Source organism: Ostrea edulis, chromosome 4 (assembly GCF_947568905.1).
Source record: "Ostrea edulis chromosome 4, xbOstEdul1.1, whole genome shotgun sequence".
NCBI lineage: Eukaryota > Metazoa > Mollusca > Bivalvia > Ostreida > Ostreidae > Ostrea > Ostrea edulis.
This window is the reverse complement of record NC_079167.1, coordinates 59,450,509-59,475,239: the sequence shown is the minus strand read 5'-3', so window position 1 is coordinate 59,475,239 and position 24,731 is coordinate 59,450,509. Positions and strand designations below refer to the sequence as shown.

At 32.9% G+C, this 24,731-nt stretch overlaps 2 protein-coding genes across 26 annotated transcripts in view; one reads left to right on the top strand and one right to left on the bottom strand.

Annotated features, from left to right (window-relative positions):
- On the top strand, window positions 1-11,190 carry LOC125670750 (histone deacetylase 3-like). Its single transcript, XM_048906102.2, has 13 exons — window positions 1-143; window positions 2,830-2,912; window positions 3,810-3,952; window positions 4,254-4,335; window positions 4,954-5,066; window positions 5,231-5,364; window positions 5,541-5,621; window positions 5,795-5,868; window positions 8,348-8,412; window positions 8,498-8,646; window positions 8,999-9,078; window positions 9,821-9,981; window positions 10,478-11,190. Exons 1-13 carry the CDS (start codon window positions 74-76, stop codon window positions 10,545-10,547), a joined length of 1,305 nt encoding a protein of 434 aa, XP_048762059.1. The 5' UTR covers window positions 1-73; the 3' UTR covers window positions 10,548-11,190.
- A 3,524-nt stretch (window positions 11,191-14,714) lies between these two features.
- The window catches only part of LOC125668506 (spermatogenesis-associated protein 1-like), a 40,273-nt gene continuing 30,256 nt past the window's right edge, over window positions 14,715-24,731 (bottom strand). For 7 of the 25 annotated variants that reach the window (XM_056163206.1, XM_056163209.1, XM_056163208.1 and 4 more), the window contains 5 exons: window positions 24,283-24,379; window positions 24,125-24,187; window positions 22,727-22,852; window positions 21,592-21,612; window positions 18,014-19,998 (listed from right to left, as the gene is read on the bottom strand). In XM_056163206.1, the coding sequence (XP_056019181.1) occupies window positions 19,334-19,998; window positions 21,592-21,612; window positions 22,727-22,852; window positions 24,125-24,187; window positions 24,283-24,379 (972 nt within the window). In that variant the 3' untranslated portion in view covers window positions 18,014-19,333. Of the gene's footprint in view, window positions 16,002-17,234; window positions 17,303-17,886; window positions 17,986-18,013; window positions 19,999-21,591; window positions 21,613-22,726; window positions 22,853-24,124; window positions 24,188-24,282; window positions 24,380-24,731 lie in introns of those variants that run through there. The other 18 variants (XM_048902734.2, XM_056163218.1, XM_056163214.1 and 15 more) reach the window with 7 other exon arrangements.

Genomic DNA, 24,731 nt, shown 5'->3' with positions numbered 1-24,731 from the left:
TCATTCTTCTGTGCGAGGAGATAGAATTAGTGTATCTTAACAAAGCTGAAAAATAAAACTGAAAGATTGAAAAATGTCAATAGATTCGCCGTCGAAAACAGTGGCTTATTTCCTGGACCCGGAAGTTGGAAGCTTTCATTATGGTAAAATAACTAATTTTCCCCCTTTTCTCTAAAATCAGATCCCCAATTATCTGCATACGTTACAGCCAAGACATGGATAACATTTAGATACATGTAATGATGTATGTATATATATATAATTATATAGTTATCGGGTTATCAGAAATTCCTCTTATTCGTAAGATTAATCTCGGATATGGTTTCACTATATACAGGCCCAGTCTATAAGACTATTTCTAGGGCTGCCACGGTTCCAAAAATCTTCGGGTCGGGTCGCTTCTAAATTTTTAACTTCGGGTTCGGGTATTTCGGTTCGGGTCAAAATAACTTCTTTTAAAAATCAAATATACAGTTAAAAATCAGAAACCTTAATTGTATTTTGTTAAAATAATTACTCAGGGACGTGGACTGAGGTTTAGACTCGACAAACATGGTACTAGACACAACATTGTCACTTCTACTCATTTCCATTCTATGCTTTCAATGTCTTGTCATTGACGATGTTAATCCTGTGGCGTATTTTCAATGCGTTTGACATATCTTACATACTGTCATTGTTTACAGTTTTGTCCAAAATGCCATCATTTGACAATTGATCAAAATACAGCCACCTTTGAGGATTTTGACGACATTTCATTTAAACGGATTTCTAATAATGATTGTATTTTAAAAACCAGACCTGCACCGAAATACGGAAAAATGGAACCGAACCCGACCCGTACGACGCAACCCGCGGTTTTCAGTTATTTCGGGTACCTGTTGCAGCCCTGCTACGTAGCTATTAATAGCTACCTAGGTATTTAAACCTACTTAAAGTAGCTACTTCTACCTACTTTTACCTGATTTTAAAAATAATATGTCTTATGGTGTGATCGATTTTGAGTGCGAAGCAAAAAGTATTGGCATTTATATGAGTATAAAATCTATGATACATAACAGGAAAAAAAAATCCAGAAGTTAACACCTAACGCTTTATCAAAGCATCATCCTGACTTTGATAGACATTTGATCTGCCTATTCATAGAATGCGGGAAACACAAAACAATTGATCCAAACAGTGCATTGTGATGTCATATTTAGCGTCGGTGTTTAGCAAATTCACAAACGTAGGAGACATGGTACGATTGCGTTAATCGAGGAGTGAATATATATGATTAAGAAAATAATATTACATGCTTTTACGGAATTTATGTACCAACATCTCAGAACGACGTGAACTTGGGTACATGAGTTTAAAAATTGAGAAATACTTGTGTCCACATGCTTGCATTCGAATTGACGTCATTTGGTCCAAAATTTTCAAGTTTCATAGGTATAGTTTAATTTTTCATTAGTTTTCTGTATTTTCCATTTAAACATGTATATACGTGCTACCTGTAGGGAGAGCTCTGCTCTCACGGTATGGACCTTGAGAGGGCTTTGCCCTCTATTACCAGTAGATTGTGCGTTCAGAGTACTACCGTTGGTTGACAAAAGTCACCATCAGCAGAATTTTTACCATTGGTTTGATAGTGGTACCGTGTTTTTATAACTGAGTTCATAGTTCAGTTCCGAATTGCACTGCCTGTTCTGAATCATGGAGACAAAGCGGGTTATGAATTTGTTAAGTGTCAATATCAACAGATACCTTTACTTTTTATGCCCCTGAGATCGAAGATCGGGGGGCATATTGTTTTTGTCCTGTCTGTCATTCTGTAATTCTGTCATTCTGTCAATCTGTCTGAAACTTTAACCTTGCTAATAACTTTTGAACAGTAAGTGATAGAGTTTTGATATTTTCACATGAGTATTCCTTGTGACAAGACCTTTCCGTGGGTACCAACATTTTTGACCCTGTGACCTTGACCTTGGAGTTTGACCTAATTTTTTAAAACTTTAATCTTGCTAATAACTTTTGAACAATAAGTGATAGAGCTTTAATATTTCACTTGAGTATTCCTTGTGACAAGACCTTTCCGTGGGTACCAACATTTTTGACCCCGTGACCTTGACCTTGGATTTTGACCTACTTTTTGAAAACTTTAACCTTGCTAATAACTTTTGAACAATAAGTGATAGAGCTTTGATATTTCACATGAGTATTCCTTGTGACAAGACCTTTCCGTTGGTATTGAACCTTTTGACCTTGACATTTGACCTTTTTTTTTTTTTTTTTTTTTTTTACATTGGTCATAATTTCTAAAATGGTAAATATTAGAGCTTTCATATTGTACATGAGCATTTCTTTTGACACGATCTTTCTACTGGTACCAAGATATTTGCCCTTGTGACCTTGGCCATCTTCAGAATTGGCCATTATCGGGGTCATTTGTGTTTCACAAACATATCTTGTTTTTTTCTATTTTTGCAAAATATTAATAAACACAAATAGTCCAAAAATCATTTTTACTTTAAACTTGGAGGCTTGACATGTATGGAATTAAAGGTACTCAGAACATGAAATATTTTTTATAAAATAGAGAATAGAAATATTAGTAACGGCTGTCTAGTTTGTGAATTATGTAGTGTATAAATGCAAGGGAAGCGCCATGGAATAATTATACATCTTTGGCTAAATATGCAAATTAGTTGAAATTACCTAGTGCTTTCCGTAATATGTACCTGATAATATTGAGCAAACTTAGCAGTTATTCCTTAAGTAAGTCCTATTCTGGTGAGGTAGAAAGTTTTTGACTCATTTTGATATGAATGCCTTTATTTTTTATAGGACCAGGTCATCCTATGAAGCCACATCGTATAGCTCTGACTCACTCTCTGGTGTTGCACTACAACCTTCATAAGAAGATGGAAGTATGTCAATAAGCAGTTTTTTCTAAATATACATTTCTTTGTATCTGCAGACTTGCTGAAGATTGAATGATTTTTATTTTTTTTTAACATCCCATAGAGATTTTTTCACTCACATTGAGACTAAAAAGTAGCATTTGCATACAGTATTAAAGTTTGATACTAAAGACCATCAGTGGTTATATCATTTGATCAATTTGAAAAAAGTAAGAAGGCTGAATTTTCACAATACTGATTATGAACAGGTATGGCAGATTTCTTTGTATTGTATTAAAAAGCAATTTTGCTTTGTTCATTTGTACTTCATGTCTTCAAAAGGCAATAATTGCACATTGTTATTTGTTGTGCAAGACTGGTTTCAGTAGGATTGATGTACCATCTTGTCATAAAATTGTGTTTGAAATGCCTGCTATAATATAAATAGTATGATTGTAATAATTTGGACCCTTTCTATCTCTTTGTTTTGCTGGCTGATATGTATAGGGTTTTCAATATCAACCTGACACAACCCCCCCCCCCCTCCCCCAAATACTCTGGTGAAAGATATTTACAGAATTTTCAATACATGTACCAGATTTTGAATAAGCAGAAGACTATATGTATATTGAGGAAAGTGAAAGTAAAAAGCAACACTGAAAAATCACCATGAGATAAGATTTGAAATGCACATACATGCGTTTGCAACTTCAGTTGACAGAGAATGGTAAAGAAATTCATGTGTGTATTTGATAGATATACAGACCGTACAGAGCCTCGGCCCATGATATGTGTATATATATATTTGATAGATATACAGACCGTACAGAGCCTCGGCCCATGATATGTGTATATATATATTTGATAGATATACAGACCGTACAGAGCCTCGGCCCATGATATGTGTATATATATATTTGATAGATATACAGACCATACAGAGCCTCGGCCCATGATATGTGTAGATTTCACTCAGAAGAGTACATTGACTTCTTACAAAGAGTAACACCGAATAATGTGACCAATTTCACTAAACAACTCAGTATGTTCAATGTTGGGGATGATTGGTAAGTAGATTTTGTACCTTTTTGTCATTTTAAACATGGATCTCGACCAAATAGGCAGTTTTTGAAAGAATGTTTTGATGTGTAAAAATTTATAATGTAAACAAAAAATTCTGATTTTGTATTTAGATTAGGAAGAAAAATTCTTGAATAATTCCAAGTGTTTTGTACAGATATTTAGTGTACAAGTGTACCACTTGTGTTGAAATGTGTTCATTTTCTCAGCCCAGTTATCAATGGTCTGTATGACTTGTTCCATGTACGTAGTATTTTACTTATGATGTGTTCTGGTTTCTTTTCTCAGCCCTGTATTTGATGGCCTGTATGACTTTTGTTCTATGTACACTGGTGCCTCTTTAGAAGGAGCTGTCAAACTCAACAACAAAGTAAGCAGGCATAACAACCATTTTCATTCTCAAAACTTGTATACAATGATGAATAGTAATTTCATATATTTCTATATTTAATAATTTTTTTGCTAGAAATTTTTTTTGCGAGTGCTTATAAATGCTACCCAAGAATGAAAAGTCCAGATTATAATTTACACACTGTTGGAATTCATCTTTCACAATAAAAAGTATTCAATAAATGACAATGGGAAGTCAAAAAAGATTGAACAAAATAATTTACGACATGATTGGAATAACTTCTATCTGAAAAATGTCAATAGAAAATCAACTTGCAAATTTTTTACAAGTTTTCAGATTTTCAGTTTGCAAATCAGAAATATCAACTCGCATTTTACAATTAACGTATTGATCTTGAGTCCTGGCCTGGATTTCTCAAAAGATACTAAAGTCAAAAGATTTTAAATTTTGACTGCTCAAATGAAAGAAAACTCAAACTTCAGTTTGAGATTCTTTTTTGAGAAATCTGAGCCTGAGCTATTATAAAAATGAAACTTGAAATATTATTTTTCACCTCTCTATGGCTAAAATTGTGAAGTTACTATGCTATGTATTGGTTTATCACTTGTATGGATGAGATTAACTTTTTTACTGCAGCACTGTGACATAGCTGTCAATTGGTCAGGTGGACTACATCATGCCAAGAAGTTTGAGGCCTCTGGGTTCTGTTATGTGAATGACATTGTTATAGCAATATTGGAGCTTCTAAAGTAGGCAAATGTATCATGTAGAAAATTTAATGGCTGGAATTTTATTTTCCATTAATTATAAGTATCCTTACCGATTAGATTTAAGTTAAGAAAGAGAATATTACACATTAATTACATCTGTAGTAAATTTCAAACTATTTACCAGCATGCTTCTTTTTGTGAAGATTCCATCCCCGGGTACTTTACATTGACATCGATATTCACCATGGAGACGGTGTACAGGAAGCATTCTACCTCACCGACCGAGTGATGACGGTGTCCTTCCACAAATACGGAAATTATTTCTTTCCTGGCACAGGTTTCATTTTTTTTGGTCAATAAATGAACACTAGACAAAGAGTAATGAATTTGTTTACCAATACGCTACATATCAGAGCATGATTATGTAGTATGCCATATACGTGTACTTTGCAGTTTAGAAGAATATAAGGAAGTATGTGTTGTACATAATGAGATTCATGTTGTTTCTTGTAGGTGATATGTATGAGATTGGAGCAGAGAGCGGCAGACATTACTCAGTAAATGTGCCTCTGAAGGAAGGAATCGATGATCAAAGTAAGGGCCATCAGCGACAGAAAAATTAATCTCGGAAAACAAAACAAATATTTGCATAGGAAATATCCAAAATTCATATTGATCATAGACAGAGCCACAAACTTTTTTTTTTCAAAAGTGATCCTCATAAACCAGTGCATTGAATATTTTGTTGGACTTGATGTTTTTTGTAGCCTACATTCAGCTGTTCCAGCAGATAATGAAGTCAGTGATGGAATTCTATCAGCCAACCTGTGTCGTTCTACAGGTAGGGATGGTCATTATTATCATCATCAGGCAAAGGCAATAACACATTATCATCAGACAGACAAAGGCGATAACACATTATCATCAGACAGACAAAGGCGATAAAACATTTTATTATACTTTCATGTAAAATACTCGAACCTGATTGGCCGAGAAGCATTTGAAAAAACATATTGTTACCCTCTGAGAACAGAAAACACGCGTCCCAGGGTGATAGTATCTAGCAACGGGTAACAGTACTTGTGATATTATAAAATATTATCACATGCGTCAAATTTATGTGCGTACGGTTCGCCGTAGATTGCTAAATGACGTCGTTTGAGCGTTTGTAATAAATGCGAGTACCCGCATCGAAATACGAAATATCGCATGACAGTGATTGATAAAATGTCAACAGACGTAAGTTTTTCTGCCTTCCAGTTTCCATAACATTCAGTATAATAGAACAAATATTGCATGTAGTTGAGGGTAACATTGAAATTTTCACCCCTTGAGAAACCATTGTCAACCTTGGCTACGCTTGGTTGACAATGGTTTTTTCGGGGTGAAAATTTTCAATGTTACCCTCAACTACATGCATTATTTATATAATCATCAGACAGACAAAGGCGATAAAACATTATCATAAAAAAACAAGAGGGATAACAAGTTATTATCATCATCAAACAAACAAGGGAGATAACAAATTATTATCAAATAAACAAGGAAGATAACAAATTATCTTCAAACAAACAGGAGGATAAATTATTATGAAATAAACAAGTGAGATAACATCATCAAACAAACAAGGGGGATAACAAATTATCATCAAACAAACAAGGGGGATAACAAATTACTATCAAACAAACCTCATTATCAATAGATAGTAAAGAGATAACAAATACACCATAAATTCCTCTACAGATAAAAAATCCAAACCTACATACCAGTATAAAGATAAATTGCTTGACTCTAAGGCCAATGTTGACAAAAATTTGGGCAGAGGAAAGATTATTTTTCTTTCTATTTGGCTAAAGGGATTCGTTTTGATTGAAAACTCATGACTTTTAAACAGTTATTGTACAGAGCAAGAATTGGAAAAACCTCCCAATGTGCAAGGGCAGAATAGCCATTGTGTCTCTGTACATGCAGTTGCAGTAAAATATCTGTATGTCGAATATGGTTTATCTCGAATACCCCGCTTGAGTCGAAGTCGACCGCCATTTTCCCTATGTAAATGATTTTTAAAAACTCTTAATATTTTGAACACGGTAATCTCGAATACCCCACTTATATCTAAGTATTTTCAAATTCATGTGGTTTATCTCGAAGTGCAGTCAATTTTCCGCTCTGCTTACCATACCTGACGTCGTTAAGTCACACATTCACTCCCGTGGCTACACCAATTATAATTAATGACCTCTAATCCATGCTCGCCTTTTCTGAGTAGACCCAGGTCGTTCAACAGCTTAGGTGATTAGTGAAGCCTTCCAACATTACAGAATAAGTCCACCGCCTATTATGAACTACCTCGCCCGATTCCAGGGATGGTGTTTTGAATGATACCCACTATATCATTAACATGTGGGTTAGATAAATGCACAAAATTGTCGAAGTGCGCTTGATGGTAATGCTCACAATAAAGTTCTTTCACTACAACGCAATAGCTACATCCCAGTCGAGCCTGGACATCAGTAAAGTAAGCATACAAATTTGCACGATCATCTTAATTTTGAAACACATTGTAAATTCAATGGGATGTTTATAGATAAAAAAAATTAAATGTTTGTCTTTGAAATTTCACAATATTAATTTATCAACTTGCATTTAACTATAAGAAACGGAAATGGAATTGTTGTTTATAATGCTAATCCCCTACTATGCATCAAATATCCTCCTTCAAAAAAGATATTTAAGATCGATTTTGCATATCTCTAACCCCCGGATATCTCGAAGTTTTTTCGAAGTCCCTCGGACTTCGAGATAGAAATATTTTACTGTATGATGAAATGATGAAATTTTTGGATAAACCTTCCACAATGTGCCAGGGCAGAATAGCTATTGTGTCTCTGTACATATATTAATGCCGTTGCGATGAAATTTTTGGAACTACATAACCTTGCTGGCCATTTGCAGTATTTTAACTGTTGACGCAGTCGTTGTGACCCAGACTTAGTCAAATGTTTTACTATGTTGTACATTGTTTAAACAGAGATGCAGGTGGACCTGAGAACCAACCAAGTAATGAATTTTTTTTTAGGTCTTACAGTGATGACAGTGTGGATGTTAATTTTTGCATGAAGTTATTTTTATTTGAAAACAAGATAGTAAATAATGGAAAAGAAATTTCACTCTCGGTTTACTGATATCAAATATTTGAAATGAAGATATTTAGTAGCTGTAAACTGATTCTATGTTTAATCTTGGGAGTTTTTTTTATTTCAGTGAGGTGCAGACTCCTTGGGTAGTGATCGTTTAATCCTCTGAGTTTTTTCTTTCAGTGTGGTGCGGACTCCTTGGGCAGTGATCGTTTAGGGTGTTTCAACTTGAGTATAAAAGGTCATGGGTGAGTGCAACATAACAAACTTCAGATTGGTGATGCACTCTGATGGTTTAAGACATTTGTTTATTGCCAATGTATTTATTTCCAGTGAATGTGTGAGGATTGTTAAGGAATTTGGCATTCCTATGCTGGTCTTAGGAGGAGGGGGATACACAAAGAGAAATGTGGCTCGATGCTGGACCCATGAGACAGCAGTGCTTCTTAATGAGGAACTCAATAACGAGATTCCATTTCATGGTATGTTCTTGTGTGCATGAATCTTTTATATATATATATATATATATATATATATATATATATATATGCAATGTTTGATTCATGATGTCATATGGTGCCATGTTCTATACAATATAAATATTTCATGGTATGTTCTTGTGTGCACATGAATCTTATATATATATATATATATATATATATGCAATGTTTGATTTATGACTTTATGGTGCCATGTTCTACACAATATAAATATGTGCATGGCATGTAACTGTTGATGTAGGGGTATTTCTTAAATTGGAGAATTTGAATGATGAATAGTTATATTCTTTGAAGAAATTTTCTGAAGTGCAGATTGTGTTTTGTATAATTGCAGATTATATCCAGTATTTTGCTCCCGATTTCACTCTTCATCCTGATGTCTCCATTAAACAAGAGAATCTTAACACAAAACAGGTAAATTTTGATCAATGTTTATACCAGAGGTTCTTCCTTAAAGTGAAATTACAACAAAAAATTCTGGAATGCCCTTAAATACAATCTGTAATATTGAAAATAGAGTTTAGTATAGTGGAGAGGAAAATGATATGAAAATGGGCAGTTTTTGGTCAAGATTTCCCAAAAACTCATTCATCATTAAAGAAATGAATAATCATAGGCAGAGTGATTGTTTAAAAAAAATTTCAAAAACTTCCAAACCTGAAAGTTGAAACTTGTTTGAAAGCTTCCTCATATAATGGATATCCATTTAGAACCCTAAGTGTACAATATGCATTAATATGCCTTTGTACTCAGGTAAGCAATGTAGCCCATGGACCTCTTGTCTAATGGGAATGAACATGGGGTGAAAATAATTTATTATTGATTATTTACTCTCATAGTAAACACTATTATGTACAATGTATATTAGGTGCTGCTCAACATATACACTTTATCTTGTAGGGCCAAATTTTTGTTGAAATTGTTCATTTTCTTACATTTTTCAAAGTAATGTGGAAAACAGGCTGGTTGAAGACAACAATAACACATTAATCAAGCATGTGCTTCTCAGTCCCTGTACTTACATACTATGATAGGAATACTAGGAGTTTCCTTTAGTTTAACCGATATGAATTTCATTCTTTTTCGGGCTGAAAATAGGACACTATCACGTCATGCTCATTGATCTGTACTAAAGTTCTGACATTTGTGTTAACAGTACCTTGATAATGTGAAAATGACAGTGCATGAGCACCTACGGAACCTGATCAACTCCCCCAGCGTCCAGATGCAGGATATTCCTCCGGATCTTCTGAGTCTGGAGAACACGGAGGAACACGATCCAGATATTAGAAATCACCAAGATCAGACGGACAAAAGGCAAGTCACCATGTATCAAATACTCTTAATCACTGTTTATTCGCAAGGACTTTATTTTCACTTAATTATCTGAAGTTCCAATAATCTTGATATGAAAGTAAGGTTCCCTTGAATAATTTTGTGTTAAACTATGCCTGTTGAACGTTTACAAAAATTAAATTGCACTTATAAATTAGGAAACCCTAGGTCAGGGAAATTAAGTATCAGAAAATATAAGCGATATACTCCGGTCGATTGTAAGTTCACCTGAGTCAAAGAATCAAATTAAATATTCTCATCCAGGTTTGGTGGCTATGTTGTTGATTATCTTTAATTGGTTTTTTTCCTCACAATTTTGATTTTTTCCTCAAAAATTACTGAAATTCTTAGATAAAGTAGTTTCCTTCATTGATGTATTCAGCAGTTAGTCCAGTAGGCTTATCAATGATATTCAGCTTTATGATATTTGAGAATTAACAATTGAATATAATACAGTACTGATTTTATTTTTATTCAGAATTGAGGCCAACAATGAATTTTTTGATGGAGATCAAGACAACGACAAAGATGGCTTCCTGGATGTCTGACAAACAGTGATATCTAGAGACATCTGAGACACGTCAGATTTAAAGGCAGCAGATGCGTTTTATAGGTGTTGTTGATCATCGGTCACTCATCAGTGTGGATTGATTATCGATCATACATGACAGACAGTATGGACATACTTATTTTCAGTTTTGAATGGTTGGGTACTTTTAAAAGCACACAGAAGCTTCTTCAAGAAGTCATGAAACATGGGGCCCGCAGTGTGTTCAGACTGTTGTAAACAGAATGTATACTTGTTTGTACAGGAGACTTAATGGATCACATTATGTTCATGTTGTTTTGTATTCACTTTTTAAAAAAACTTGACTGAGTAGAAATGTACATTTTTCTAATTGAATGCATGTGTATTAAGTGTTTGAATGTTTTTCATTGAGTATCTGTATCAAGAATGTTTATTTACAAAATCACAAAGAAATGTTATAAAGATAAATGAAGTTTTACTTAATAATAGCAGGCGATCCTCCCCCCTCCCTGAAATGTATCTTAATTTCATTTTATTTCAAACTAACAAGAAAAATTATGTGTTCCTTAAATTACAAGAAAAAGATCTTTGTTATGCAAGACACTCTGGTTTATCTCCAGCAGTATGTATTGTACTTGAATGTAATAAATGTTTAAAATCAATGTTAGTCTTTATAATTATCAGAAATATAAGCATATTACATTTGGCTGTATATTCTTTCTTGTACCTTTGGTGAAAGGGAGCTTCTGCTGAACTGAGTACATGGCCATATTTTAGTTTTGGACTTTATACATTGTATATAAGATGGAAAAGCGCTAAATCAAAAACCAGGAAGAATTCTTTTAGCACAGTCTCCCCTTTCATTTTTCATATTTTTTTTAACAAAATAAAAAGCCCCCAAAATTTATTATTGACCTTTATATAAAAGGTCAAGGTCATCAAAAATGGCACGTGACACACTGTCTTCTCATGGTATACCAAATCCAAATATCAAAGGCCTATGTCAAAAGACAAAAAAGTTATAGTCCGAACAAAAAAAAGTGCCCAAAAAATTCTGGTATTTGACCGTTACAAAAGGTCAAGGGTCATCAAAAATGATACGTGACACCCATTTACCAAATATCAAAGATCTATGGCAAAAGACCAAAAAAGATATGGCCTGGACAAACTTTGTATGAGAAGCGGAAAAGAATTCACACCAAAACAATGTCCCCCTTCTGGGAAGGGGAGACCTAACAAGCTAAATCACTGAAAACCCATTGTGTGTTATAATTTTAATTACATGCTCAATTTAGATTTTTACAGTGTAATAGAGCTACTATATCAAACAACAAAGAGGTATATTAATCACACACAGGTTGTTTCTCTAAAATAAATCCAAGGATAATGTTCATAGTTTAATACACTAAGTGTTTTCACCTTGCAGCTCTTTAGTGTGTAACAGTAATCCATTTTTTAACCATCTGTATATTTTTGTCAGATAATACTGTGATGTACTGGTGAAGAGTTGTTCCTCTTGAAGCCCACTCTTTTCACCGATCTTGTGGTTTATTTATTGTTACTGTACGGTCAGCTGCACAGAGAAGTAAACTGGATAGCGAGATAATGCCATTATTAAACATACAATAGTGTTCCTGATCATGTTTAACCTCTCTTGTGGATTTATCTGTCCGAGCTCATACCTCCTAAACTTTTCATCAGATATTGATCACGATTGATCACAAATATTCCTTGGGACAGGGACTTTTTAGACTAAATGACAATGGTCACTGTAGAACATATACCTGTACCTTTTATAAGGAGAATGTTTCTTATTTCAACAGTTTTTGATCATATTTAATGAATAAGTAATAGGTAAATGGCTTTCAGACATGTCACTCCAGGTCATTTTGTAAAGGTCAAGGTTGCTCAGAACATACACCATATGTATGAAAAAAAACACACCTTTCATTTCAATATTTCAACAGTTGTTGATCATTATGCGAGTCATTCATCACATGAAGTAGTTCATTGGTTAGATGCAGTTTGGGAAGCATCCATCAGTTTTACTTATATCCTTGTTTCCTATAACCCATGAGTATAATGAAATTATTTTCATCATTGCAGATGCTATGCAACAACGTACTGATATAAGGAAACACTTTGAAAGTATTAAACTATTTGCATATACACTGTATATAGAAAAATGCATTGTGACATATTCTTCATACTTGTTTTTGGGAGTGGTATGGTAATTTGCCCCCGATTTGCTAGGAATAAGAATGCATCATTCATTACATGGGAAACAAGTCATTACACTGAAGAAAGCCATTATCAATATTGTTTTTACAAGAGACCATGCTTATTGACCCCATAGAAATTGGACAAGCTTTTCACAAGATCAGCTCATTGTGTAAGAATGAACATTGAAGTCCATAACCTATTCTCTTTAGAGAAATGGACAGGCATAGGATGTAGGCTATGCCTGTCCACTTCTCTAAAGAGAATTGTCCAATCCCTAGCTTCTCAAGTTGTTGCTGAGAAACTGAGATGCCACACCCTTTGAACATAATCCCAAAGGGAATTCAACAAGCTTTACATTACAGGTTGAAGTCCAAAGTTTTCTGAAGTAATAATGGAGAAACTAAATATACAATTCATTTAAAGAAATGAAAACTTTCCCCACCACTACCCATTATACCAAAAGCAGTGCTATTAAGAATTGAAAATATCTTCAATTATTTGAGTTTATGTTAATTTGGCGCTCCATATATTTCTCATAATCCTAAACAAATCTAGATCTCACTTTCTACAACACATCTAGTTCTCTATGGAGCACCAAATTAACATAAACTCAAATAATTGAAGATATCTGCAATAATTTGAAGATATCATAAATTCATTTGATGCGCACAACAATTTAATTAAAGATCTCTTCAAATAATTAATGATATCTTCAATTCTGAATTATTACGCGCATTAATTGAATTGATGATAGCATTAATTCTTCAGCTGAATTGCTGAGCGCTTTAATTGAATTAATGAACTCTTCAAATGAATTAATGATATCAACAATTGAATTGATGCGCGCTACAATTCAATTGAAGAGAGCAATTGACATAATGCACGCATTAAATCAATTGATGAGAGCAATAATTGAATTGATGCGCACATTAATTCATTTGATGAGAGCAATAATTGATTTAATGCGCGCATTAATTCAATTATTGCTCTCTGCAATTTAATTAATGATATCTTAAATTCATTTGAAAAGAGCAATAATTCTTTTAGAGAGAGCAACTTTATAATTAAAGATATCTTCAACATATCCACAATTGAATTAATGATCTCTTTAATTGAATTGTTGCTCTCTTTAAAAGAATTGATGCGAGCATTAACTCCTTATACAAAAGCATTGTAAATAATTAAAGACATCTTCAATTCAATTAAAGAGATCATCAAATTATTTATACCGTTCTCTAAATTAATTATTGCGAGCAATATTTCTACGAAATTGATGCTCTCATCAATTGAATTGAAGAGAGCAATAATTGAATTAATGCGCACAATCAATTATTGCTCTCATTAATTCAATTGATGAGAGCAATAATTGAATTGAGGCACACATTAATTCATTTGATGAGAGCAATAATTGATTTAATGCGCGCATTAATTCAATTAAAGAAAGCAATAATTGAATTGATGATATCTACAAATAATTGAAGACATCTTCAATTATTTGAGTTTATGTTAATATGGCGCTCCATAGTTCTCATTTTCTTGAAAACATCTATTTTTCAGTATCTGTAGTCAAGACCTTGATAGTGTATACTGCATCATTGTAATGATATACTTTAATTGAATTACTCAGAATTGAAGTCCCAGCTACCATCTTTGTGGCAAACATCACTTGACTGATGTTTGGGAATGGTGTTTTTTAATATGATATTCACAATATTGTCACAGATGCACATACCCAAATCAACACAATTTCTATATCACAGTCTACTTCTGGATATACTTTTAAAAATCCTGGGAACAACGTATATTGTTCAATATAACCAATGTTAAACTATATAATATAATGTTATTGAGGATTCATTTTCACTTCACTCTAACAGATAGTTCAATAAACACCAACTTCAAAATAAGTGGAGTAGACTGTACCTGCAAATCTGCTGTAAAGGGATAAAAATGAAGCACAAAATTTTAATCCGTAAAAGATTTATTCAAAAGACTTTAGGGTTTGTGTTCCACATACTGTCATTCAAATCATAAATATAGATAGGGATGGAATAAAATAAATCATCTTGATAAGAGACAGTTTGAGAAAATACTGATACATTGTATACAAGAAAAAAGCTTTCAGTACATGTATATAAATACAAACAAAGCATATAAAGAAATAATCTATGTGAGTTTTATAATTTATGTGTGTTCCTGATCATTATTAATAACAGTTTTGCTACAAATATCCTTAAAAATCACATTTAATAATTTATAATACTTTGTACACGTATTAAAATGAACTAAGGTTTGAATGTAGAATGAAAAGGAGTCTTGTAGTATGCAGTGGTTATAAATATATGTATAGAAAAACATCTTGATTATTGAGAGAAACACAAAAATAACATCACAATCTTTCAAAACATGCAGGATTAAAATCAGAAATGAATCAAAGTAACTGATGAAATATCACAGATCAACAAACTTTACATGCATATAGATCAGACACTGAAAAAATATTTAACAAATCGTAACACAGCTCATTACGAGTATAATTAACGACTGATTCGATTACCCATGCTCATTAACACAATTTAGAAACAGTTATCTTTTTGATCACAAATGTTGTGCATATCTTTAAATACTTCTTAACTTCCCTTTCATCAATTGTACTTTGGAATTTTAAAGAGACGATTGATAGGAAGATTGCAAAATGTATTCCAAAGTATTCTTCAGTTTTAATAAGGGCTCAACACCCAAAGCTGATGCATATTTAAGCCTAATAATTGGAAAGGCAAAAACAGGGGGGAAAAATGAACGAGTCTTTTAAATAGAATCACGATTTAAAAAAACAAAAGCTTTCAATTAACTAAAAATCTATTTTAATTATCCACCTTTAACATTTGACCCAATCATTACAATAAGTTGGATCACATTATATATTTGGATAGTTTAGTTTAATTTAGTTCCTATTTCGTCTTGTATATAACCTTCATTACAATGATGGCATGAAATTAAACTTCACTATCATACAAAATATACTCTCTACTTGTAAAGCTGAACATTTTTTTAACCAATAATATCAATATGAAATACAATCTATGCCGACAGCAAATTGCTACGAATAGGATGAGGTCATGAGGCGTGAATCATGCGTGGTGGGTGTCATTTTAGCCAGCTGCTGGTTTCGGGTCAAGGTCAACTGGATTTTCTGCTGAGTCAGTTCTGCGCGCAGTGCTCGAAGTTCTGTCTCTGCCTGGTTGCGTAGCTGAAAATATTTTAAAAAGAAAATGCACAAAATTATGCACTCTACTAAATTACACATGAATTGCTAGCTCTACAATTTTATGGCAATTGAATTTGTTTTGAATGTGCTGTTTGATAAAAATCAATTAAGATAAATTCTATAAAATGAACCAATATTGAATCAAAAAAGACGAAAAGGAAAAAATGAACCAAAACAGAAGTGCATCTATGAAATTACAGACTTGCATTCATAATATCTGTTTAGTCGGTAAACACAATTTAGATCTGATGTCTTTGCTTTCTGAAATTTTCAAAATTAACATATTTCAGTGAAAAAAGAAAGGAATATTTTACAAATACCTGTACATTCTAACAGTTATATCACAACATTTTCTTCATCAGGTGTAGTTAAGCATATTTACCATCCATGCATCTGAGTTCTAAGACCTTTAACTTTTTTGTTTGGTACTTATGTTTGATATAATAAACTTTATGGCCATGATATGCAATTTTTTTCATAATGCCTATGGCATTAAAATTGATTTTTTTCATTCGTTGGAAAAAATTAATGTTCAGTACATTCAATTGATCACAAGATAAAGAATCAAAATATATTGCAGGAAAATAATAAATTCATTTAAACTGCAAGTTGAAAAGTCTAAAACTGAATATTAGCATGCCATCACAAATTTTACAATGAAAACACGGCACTATTAACAAGATTGACTGAGCGAAAGTATATGTCACCTGACCATGAAAAATTTATAAATAGTGTGAATGCTGTGACCAGAACTTGGAACAAACCAAAAAAAATGCACAAATATGCAATAATAATTACTGCAGCAAGCTGTATATCTTATGATTAATATTAGTAAAAGCAAACAAAAATTATACATGTATATAAAACACTTTCCTTCCTCTACATGGGAATTTTAAAAAAAATTCCCATCATTTCTATGGTTTAACCATTTGTTGTCATTTCTAAAGATTCTATATATAGTTACTGATGTCACACATAAATATCATTTTAAATTCTACACAAAGACAGTTTAATTAGGAAAGTTTGGGACACAAGATACCACCCCTCTAATTCCCATTCAAAAATTACTGGAATACCACAACACTTTCAATACATACAAATCTTTGTCAGCCTGTATATGTTTTAAAGAAAAAGGAAAGTTAAAACAGAGAGTAGACCAAAATCAAAAAGAGGAAAGAGAATTCTCTAGTGATATAGGGGATTCCTTTTTCTAACCTCTATTGATAATAATTCGATTGGTATCCTGGATTGTCTTGGAAGTGCAACTCTCTAGTGGGCCTTGGCTGATAAAAAAGGGAAAATTCAATTTTCATGAAAACTCCATTGAATTTTCTGTTGGTATTTAACGTTTAGAAATTATCTGTACTGTTAGTCTGGTTAATAAAACAAATAAGTGACCGAAAATTTGAATGAAAAAAATGAGAGGGATGAAAAATGCATGTCAGAAGATATTATGATAAACAAATAACCTACAACTACTGTATCATGACTATAGCTCAAACTGAATTAGTTACAATGGTTCTGTACGAATAGATACAGCAGGTTTAATAACACGACCTGAGAAAAATACACTTGCAGAAAATAAACCACACTAAAGTACATTGCAAACATTAATCACTGTCCATGGTATCAGCAAAAGACAACAACAGCACGAGACAACATTCAAAAGTGGACGGGTTACAACAAACAACATTCTTACAGCATGCAGCAATAAAATGATGATATGGAAGAATTGTTAAATAGGGTCGAATTTCAGGTTGAATATGAATATGGCTTAATAGGTTGCCCAACCATAGGGACTGTGGTTAAGAAAATACAGAGTGGGAGTAAATTTCGTGCCAGTGAAAGGGGCAGTCAGGTGACATACCTTCATCTCAGCGGTCAGTTTCATCTTGGCATTCTCTAGTCTCCGCCTCATGTCATCGATTTCATGAGTCAACCGTGTCGCTTGTATCTTATAATTATTCTGCAAAATAAAAACACAACGTGTGAAAGACAGTCTATACTTTATTTTGTTAAGTCAAGAAATCATACAATAATATAATATTGCCCTTGAAAAATCATGACATCATAAATTCATTAGTACCAAATGAACAGCAAATATAAAAATATGAGACAGAAATATATCACAGAACACTTCAAAAAATATCTGTATCATGGAAAGATTGTGTCCTCTATAAGGTGCCGCTAAGGTTTAAAATAATTAAACCATTGATGGAAATTTTTCACTAGACATTTAAGAAAATGACTATAGTTTTAAATGTTGGCACCTAACAGAATTATACTTAATGATTATGAGGATCAGATTTATCCATGATCATATACTAGTAAAAAATATGTATATAAATTCCCTAACATGAGAGACATTTCCGCCCTACTAACACCCAAGCAGGTTATGTCAACAAAATCATATAGTGTGTCGATTCAGTCTGTGTATCACTGAATAAAATGTTGGTAGAACAATACATATTGCAGCACTCTATGCATGGACAAGAAAACTTGGCACTGAATACAGTATATCACACACAAGTTCAAGGATATATTGACATTGTGTCACAAAACAATACTGGTAATGTCCTTCTGAGTTTGTACACACAACAAATGCACCAACAAATGCTCCAATTTAAGGTAAGCAATTTATCAGCAAAGTTAGATAACCCAGAGAATCCGTCTAAAACTTAAAGTATACCAAAATTGATTTCCTAAAGTGCAGTCTAAGTGAGATATGATTTAACAATAAAGTTAGAGGATCATGTACTTTAGTTTGCTAGAAGTCAGTTTATTTCATGAATCCACATCTCTTTATTTTCTACAGTACTTTATCAAGTCTAAAACCTAACAAGAGATTATGGATAATTTTAATTCTTGGGCTTAGATGAAGGTTTTTGATTTCTAATTTTATAAAACGACTACCTTTCAGTACACTGACACTTAATACTTGGAATTACTACAAGTAGGATCATTGCTATCATTGCTATTCATTTCAAATTTTTCCATCCAGCATAATGAAATACTGTTATGAAACAAGATCTTAATTGCTAATAAAATATTGTAAACATATTATGCAAAGCAAAGAGTATTTACATGCAAGTACGCATTAAATTCAATAAAAACATATCACAGAAATCAAAATGGCAAGGAAATGACTACATCTATGGCATGATTGCTAATAGTAATCCATTTATCTCATCATCTCAAAACTAATCAAACCATAAAAATTAACAGCTCGGAGTTGAAGAAAAATTAACATGAAGTATGAAATATAGCAATCTTAGAACTTTCTCCGCCTCAATTTACACCTATTCTCCGCAGTTTCAATAGTAGTTTATTCCTCTTGAGTTCCTCCTTGAAGGTTCAAATCGTACACTTTTACCAGAGCTAGCCGGAGAACGAAAATTCCCTCTTGCATTAGGGGATACACTATTAGGTGATGAAAACCTTGACCCGGATTTAGTTGGGGGTTGGTAGGAATAGGGACGATGATAGGCTGAATTAAGTGGGCTTCGATAGGTATTTGTCTGATCATAATAACTAGAGGGTCGACTGGACTTTTTTGATTGAGGGGAGATAGGTGGAAGTTTTGGGCTCCCCATTTTCCTGGGAATTACTTGTCCATTATAATAATTGTTAGCATGGTGTGGTTGGTATTCTTGATAATTTTCAGTCGTATTATTCAGCAATGCTCTCTGATAGCCCTGTCTGATTAAGCCATCCTCGTAATTCTGATTATATGGAGGCGCTTGCCCTGTGTTTCTATAATTAGCAGGATAGAACTGTCCTGGTTCTTGCTTGTCACCAACCTTTTGGGAAGGTTTCAAGTCACCATGTTTGGTGGATTTATCTTTCGAAGGTCCTTCCAACGTGTTCATTAATTTCCTATGAATGATATCTAGTTCATGTCGTAATCTGTTGCACTGCTCTTCCAATGGCGGAGTCTTCTTCTTTTCTTCAAAATAACGCTTCTTCCATATATCCCTGGCTGCAAAACACAGAATGAAGGATTGAAAGAAAGATTCAAACCGGCATAAATAAGGATTATACTGTACAAATACCAGAACACATGCACATAAATAGTGATGGTGGATCTCCTTACAATGGCATAAGTATTTTCTTTGTTCATTGTGTTACTTAATATCAGGATTTTAGATGTAGTAATGTTTTGTTTCTTTTCAGACCTATGGATTACTGTCTAGTGACATTGTGGTGATTTAAAGCTTTTTACAGCTCATTTTTTACAAAATGCTGAATCTTGGATACAATTTGTAATCGTCAAACTTATAAGTTCTTTTTCCGTGGCAAAGCCATTCTATATCTGCTTCATCTACCTGCCACTGCTCTCTTAAATCTCTTTCAAACAAAAGCTAACATTATTTTGCCAGCGCATATTTTGAAGACTTAACCAGAGGTTGTCTGAAAGCAATTTACATTTTACACTATACAATGGAGCAGATTTGGAAGCAGCCATACACATTAAGCATATTCTACTTTTAAAAAAGTTGTAACCCTACCATAAAAAATGCAGGCCAAAGATTCCATTAGGATATATTTTTAAAAAGTAGGTTGAAGTCCAAGATTATTGATTCTTCAATCAAATTTTAAACTTGAAAATAGCTGCCATTGAATTTAAACAATGTACACATGTATTTCATGCATCTACAATACTTTTTTGATTACCTGAATGTTTTTATTTCAGATTAGAGAATTTTTCAGTATAATTTCTTACATGCAATCAACATTTACTCAGCAAATAAATGACAAGTGTCTGGTACGAACATCTCACAAAGCCTTAAAAATAGCGCGAAATTGTGTAATATATATCAGGTGCATTATGTTATGTGATTCTGATAATTTTAAATACCCTGGGGAAATTAATTAATCATAAGCTTCTGTAATAGCTTAGTACTTTATTAGTAAATTACACTTCAAAAGTGGTAGACTGCACACGATACAAACCGCTCCACTTTAAAATTCATTAAAATTACATTTCCTGATGGTGAAAATTGATCACATATGTCAATGCACTCATTTCTCAAATGGAACCACTGAAGCAAGAAATGAGATGTTGTCCACTAACACTTTAATCATCATTAATGTTTAAAACTGTGATGCAATATTGACTACATAGATGCACCGATAGGACCAATTCAGGAAATGAAGTTGATTCTCATTAAACGGATGTAAAGTTTGGAAAGCTAATTTGCTATCAAAAACGAAAATGAGTATCAATGCTTCAACTAAACTTTCACACTCAAAGCAGAATTAGAAAATATACAAATAAATAAAAATAATGCAATCAATAGCTAGAGTTGTTTACTTTAAAAAACCCAAACACTTTTGAAGCAATTTTCAAGAAGTTGGAGTAGAACTATACATATATATATAGATATTAAAATCCTTTCAGTGAAGACTTCTCATATTCCACACAGTGACATTCATGTACATGTCTCATCTCATTTTAACCAAACTTGGGATGCTGGCTGATTTACTGTGGTGTGTGAGATATTAGTACAACTGTGCAATATGAGAAGTTTAGTTCTTTAATTTACATTTCATGCAGAGGATGCAACCTTACCATCAAAAATATTCATCATGTCTGCAATTTGGCAAAAAGAGGTAGAAAAAATATTATTTTCTTGTTAGTTAAATTTCATTTCCCATTTTACTTATCACATGATTACACTAATTATGTGAAAGATTGGATAATTACTGTATTATGTATTCATATCCATCCTATTAGTAAATACAATATACTTCAACAGTGAGGAATTCCCAAAAAAATACAGAGGTGCTGGTGGCCATTGAAAGAAAATTTACAAACATGCGTCGATAAAACACTTGTCTCATGTAAGAGTTACCCTAATCCTCATCCTAGCCTTGTAAACATCCAAATTATACCAAGTGTTTTTATGACATCTCAGAGAACCTGGCACAACATGTAATTAATAAAAAGCTGGCATCACCCACTATGCCGGAACATGAACCTGTCTAACTTTTGTCCCATGCAGGTGTATTATAGGTACACAATATACAACGTTTCAAATCATTAAGACAAAATTGAACTGTTTGAGGAAACTCTAAAAGTTTGGTTGTCCTGTTGCATTTGATTAAAGTATGTTCTTTATTGTTTATTTTTGTGCATCAGCTCATTAAACAAAAAATTTCCCTTTACTTGCAAAGGCAGTTTCTAGCCAAAAAATATTTAAATGCATATTTTACTGCACTGAAATATCTCAATCTGTAATTTGCCAACTGTGAAAGTAATTGAATTTCTGTGATTTCAGTACTAAAACTCTTGAGAGCCTTCGGCACAAATCTTTGTTGCTAGTAACATGCCCATTCATTCACTTCTGACATCTCCAATATATTTATCACACACAATCCAAAACAGTAACAGCATATGCCATCACCATAACAACCAAAACAGCGATTTAATGTCTCCTTAACAACCAAACAAATATTTCATTAATAAAATACTGTAACCAAACATAAAAATTGGGGTAAAGGGATGCTTGTTTTCCGATAAAATGGTAAAAGCTTGAAACCATTCCATCGAATTCTTAATTTAAAAAAATCAAAGAACGAAAGGCAAGCTTTTGGATTAAAGGGTAATTTATGATCTTTTTTATATCAAGAATTGGTAAATTGACACAGGGATTACTAAGCAGACAATTCCACATATACAGAACTAATATTGCGTGGCTTCTCACCATGATTTCGCCTGTTCTGAGTTTTTGTTTGCATTAATTTGGCCTTTTTCACCAGCTCTTCCCTTTGTTTTTCTACAGCTCTCCTAGCTTCACGAGCCGCTTCTAGTTCTTTCAACAGTCGCTCCTCTGTAAATATAATTCAATGAAACTCTTGCATCAATAAGGCAAATAGCTACACGTATTTTCCCTGGAAAAAAAAGAGCATATTAAGATGTGCAGGATTGTCACCCACAAAAAAAAAAAAAAAATTCCATGAACCATGCAGTGTGATGTAAATTAAGTGCTGTCTACTTTGTTTAAAAAGGAAAAAAAGCAACCATTCTATGATTCTGTCTATTGATCTCAATTAAAAACATGCAAAACTACATACTTTATTTATGGTATCAAGTGTATTCTTTTAAATAATATTGTATGGTTCACTGATGCCATTTCACGTTCCAGGTGAGCATCAAATTTGGTAGGTTCTGATAATAAAAGGTTAAAACTTACAATTTCCATCCTACGTTTATCAACATTTTGCAACAACAAATATACAATCTATAATATGTAAAGTCAAATAACATTGATTCTAAATTTCAGTCATATATGCAGGCAATTGTCATCAAAGAATTTAATAAAGGTTAATGCACCCCCCCCCCCCCCCCCAAAAAAAAACCCAGCCACAACGAGCTCAAAAATCATAAAATTATTTGGGAAATTGCTTCAACATAATTGTAATTTTGAGAAATTCCTTTTAAAGATTTGCTGAACAACTCGGTGGATTTGATAATGAAAACTTCACAGGAAGCAAGACAGCATTGTGTTGTCTTACTGGCATTTATAAATCACCATGTAGTGTTTAATTTCCTGGTGTAGTGGAGTAAAGTTCAATTGTATCATATAGTAAAGAAGTCAACAGAAAGAAGCGTCTTTCATTTGCTGATCTGAACTGTACAATTTACAAATTTATTATACATTTAAGAGACAGAAAACATTAAGGTTAGAAGTGACCATCTTAAGCTGAAGATTCCTGCCAGATTAAATTTTCCTGGTTAATTCATCTCTATTGGAAAAATCAATTAACAAAGATTTATTGCATCCATAAATATGGCATGAACTTTCATTAGTGCAAGGTTTGAATTTATGTTTCTTTTTCAATAGGGCTTTTACATGTAAAGACGCCTGATAATGATTTAGATTTAAAAGAACTCAGCTGCAATAAAAAGGAATACTTATTTAAGAGTAAAGATGAGTTTTCAAATATCATTAACTTGATAACCCCTTCTCCTAGGACTGGACAATATCAACTTTTTTAAATAACGACTGTATCTTTCAATTTGGTGTATCAGATTGTACAGAGTGAGTGCTCCCTAAACCAATAGTTTACTGAACCTATTACCAAAAGCATAAATTTCTCACTTATTTCCTTCTTTGTTTCCTGCTTAGAAAGGGAATGCTTGGTCACAAAAACAGCTGGGGCATCTACAACGGGTTCACTCTGTCATAAATACATTCTTACTCACACTAAACCTGTAAATATTTCACTTATTATTTTGGCATTTAACAAGGTGACATACTTTCAGCCTTTCTGTTTTGCTTTGATGATTCTGTATCATGGCCCTCATTAGAGTCATTCATCTGTAGTGGAGGAGGAGATGGGAATCTGTTTAGGTCCTAAAAAACAAAATTAAGAGTAGGTCACTGGCATTAATCAATTAGTAATATGAAAATTAACTAATTCAAACATGGTTAATTAGGTCTTTCAAGTTGTATTCATAATGTTCAATTCAAATATCTCATTAGCAGTTACACATGACATGTGAGAACACAACTTTCATTCAGTGTTTTTGTGGATCTGTTATTGAATCATTGCACTGAACCAAATAAGTATCAATAAATAAGACTTGTAGTGCTCACACGTATATAATCATCTGTGGTTTAAAGACTATTTACATGTTAAAAAAAAAAAAAAAAAAAATAACACATTTAAAATATTGGTGTATGAATATAGTACCTCAAATGTTAT

Excerpts from the sequence above, each read along its gene's own strand:
- LOC125670750 (XM_048906102.2), top strand. The coding sequence starts at position 74 with ATGTCAATAGATTCGCCGTCGAAAACAGTGGCTTATTTCCTGGACCCG. Across the intron at positions 2,913-3,809 it reads ACCTTCATAAGAAGATGGAA|ATATACAGACCATACAGAGC; the intron begins GTATGTCAATAA and ends TATATTTGATAG. Across the intron at positions 8,647-8,998 it reads TAACGAGATTCCATTTCATG|ATTATATCCAGTATTTTGCT; the intron begins GTATGTTCTTGT and ends GTATAATTGCAG.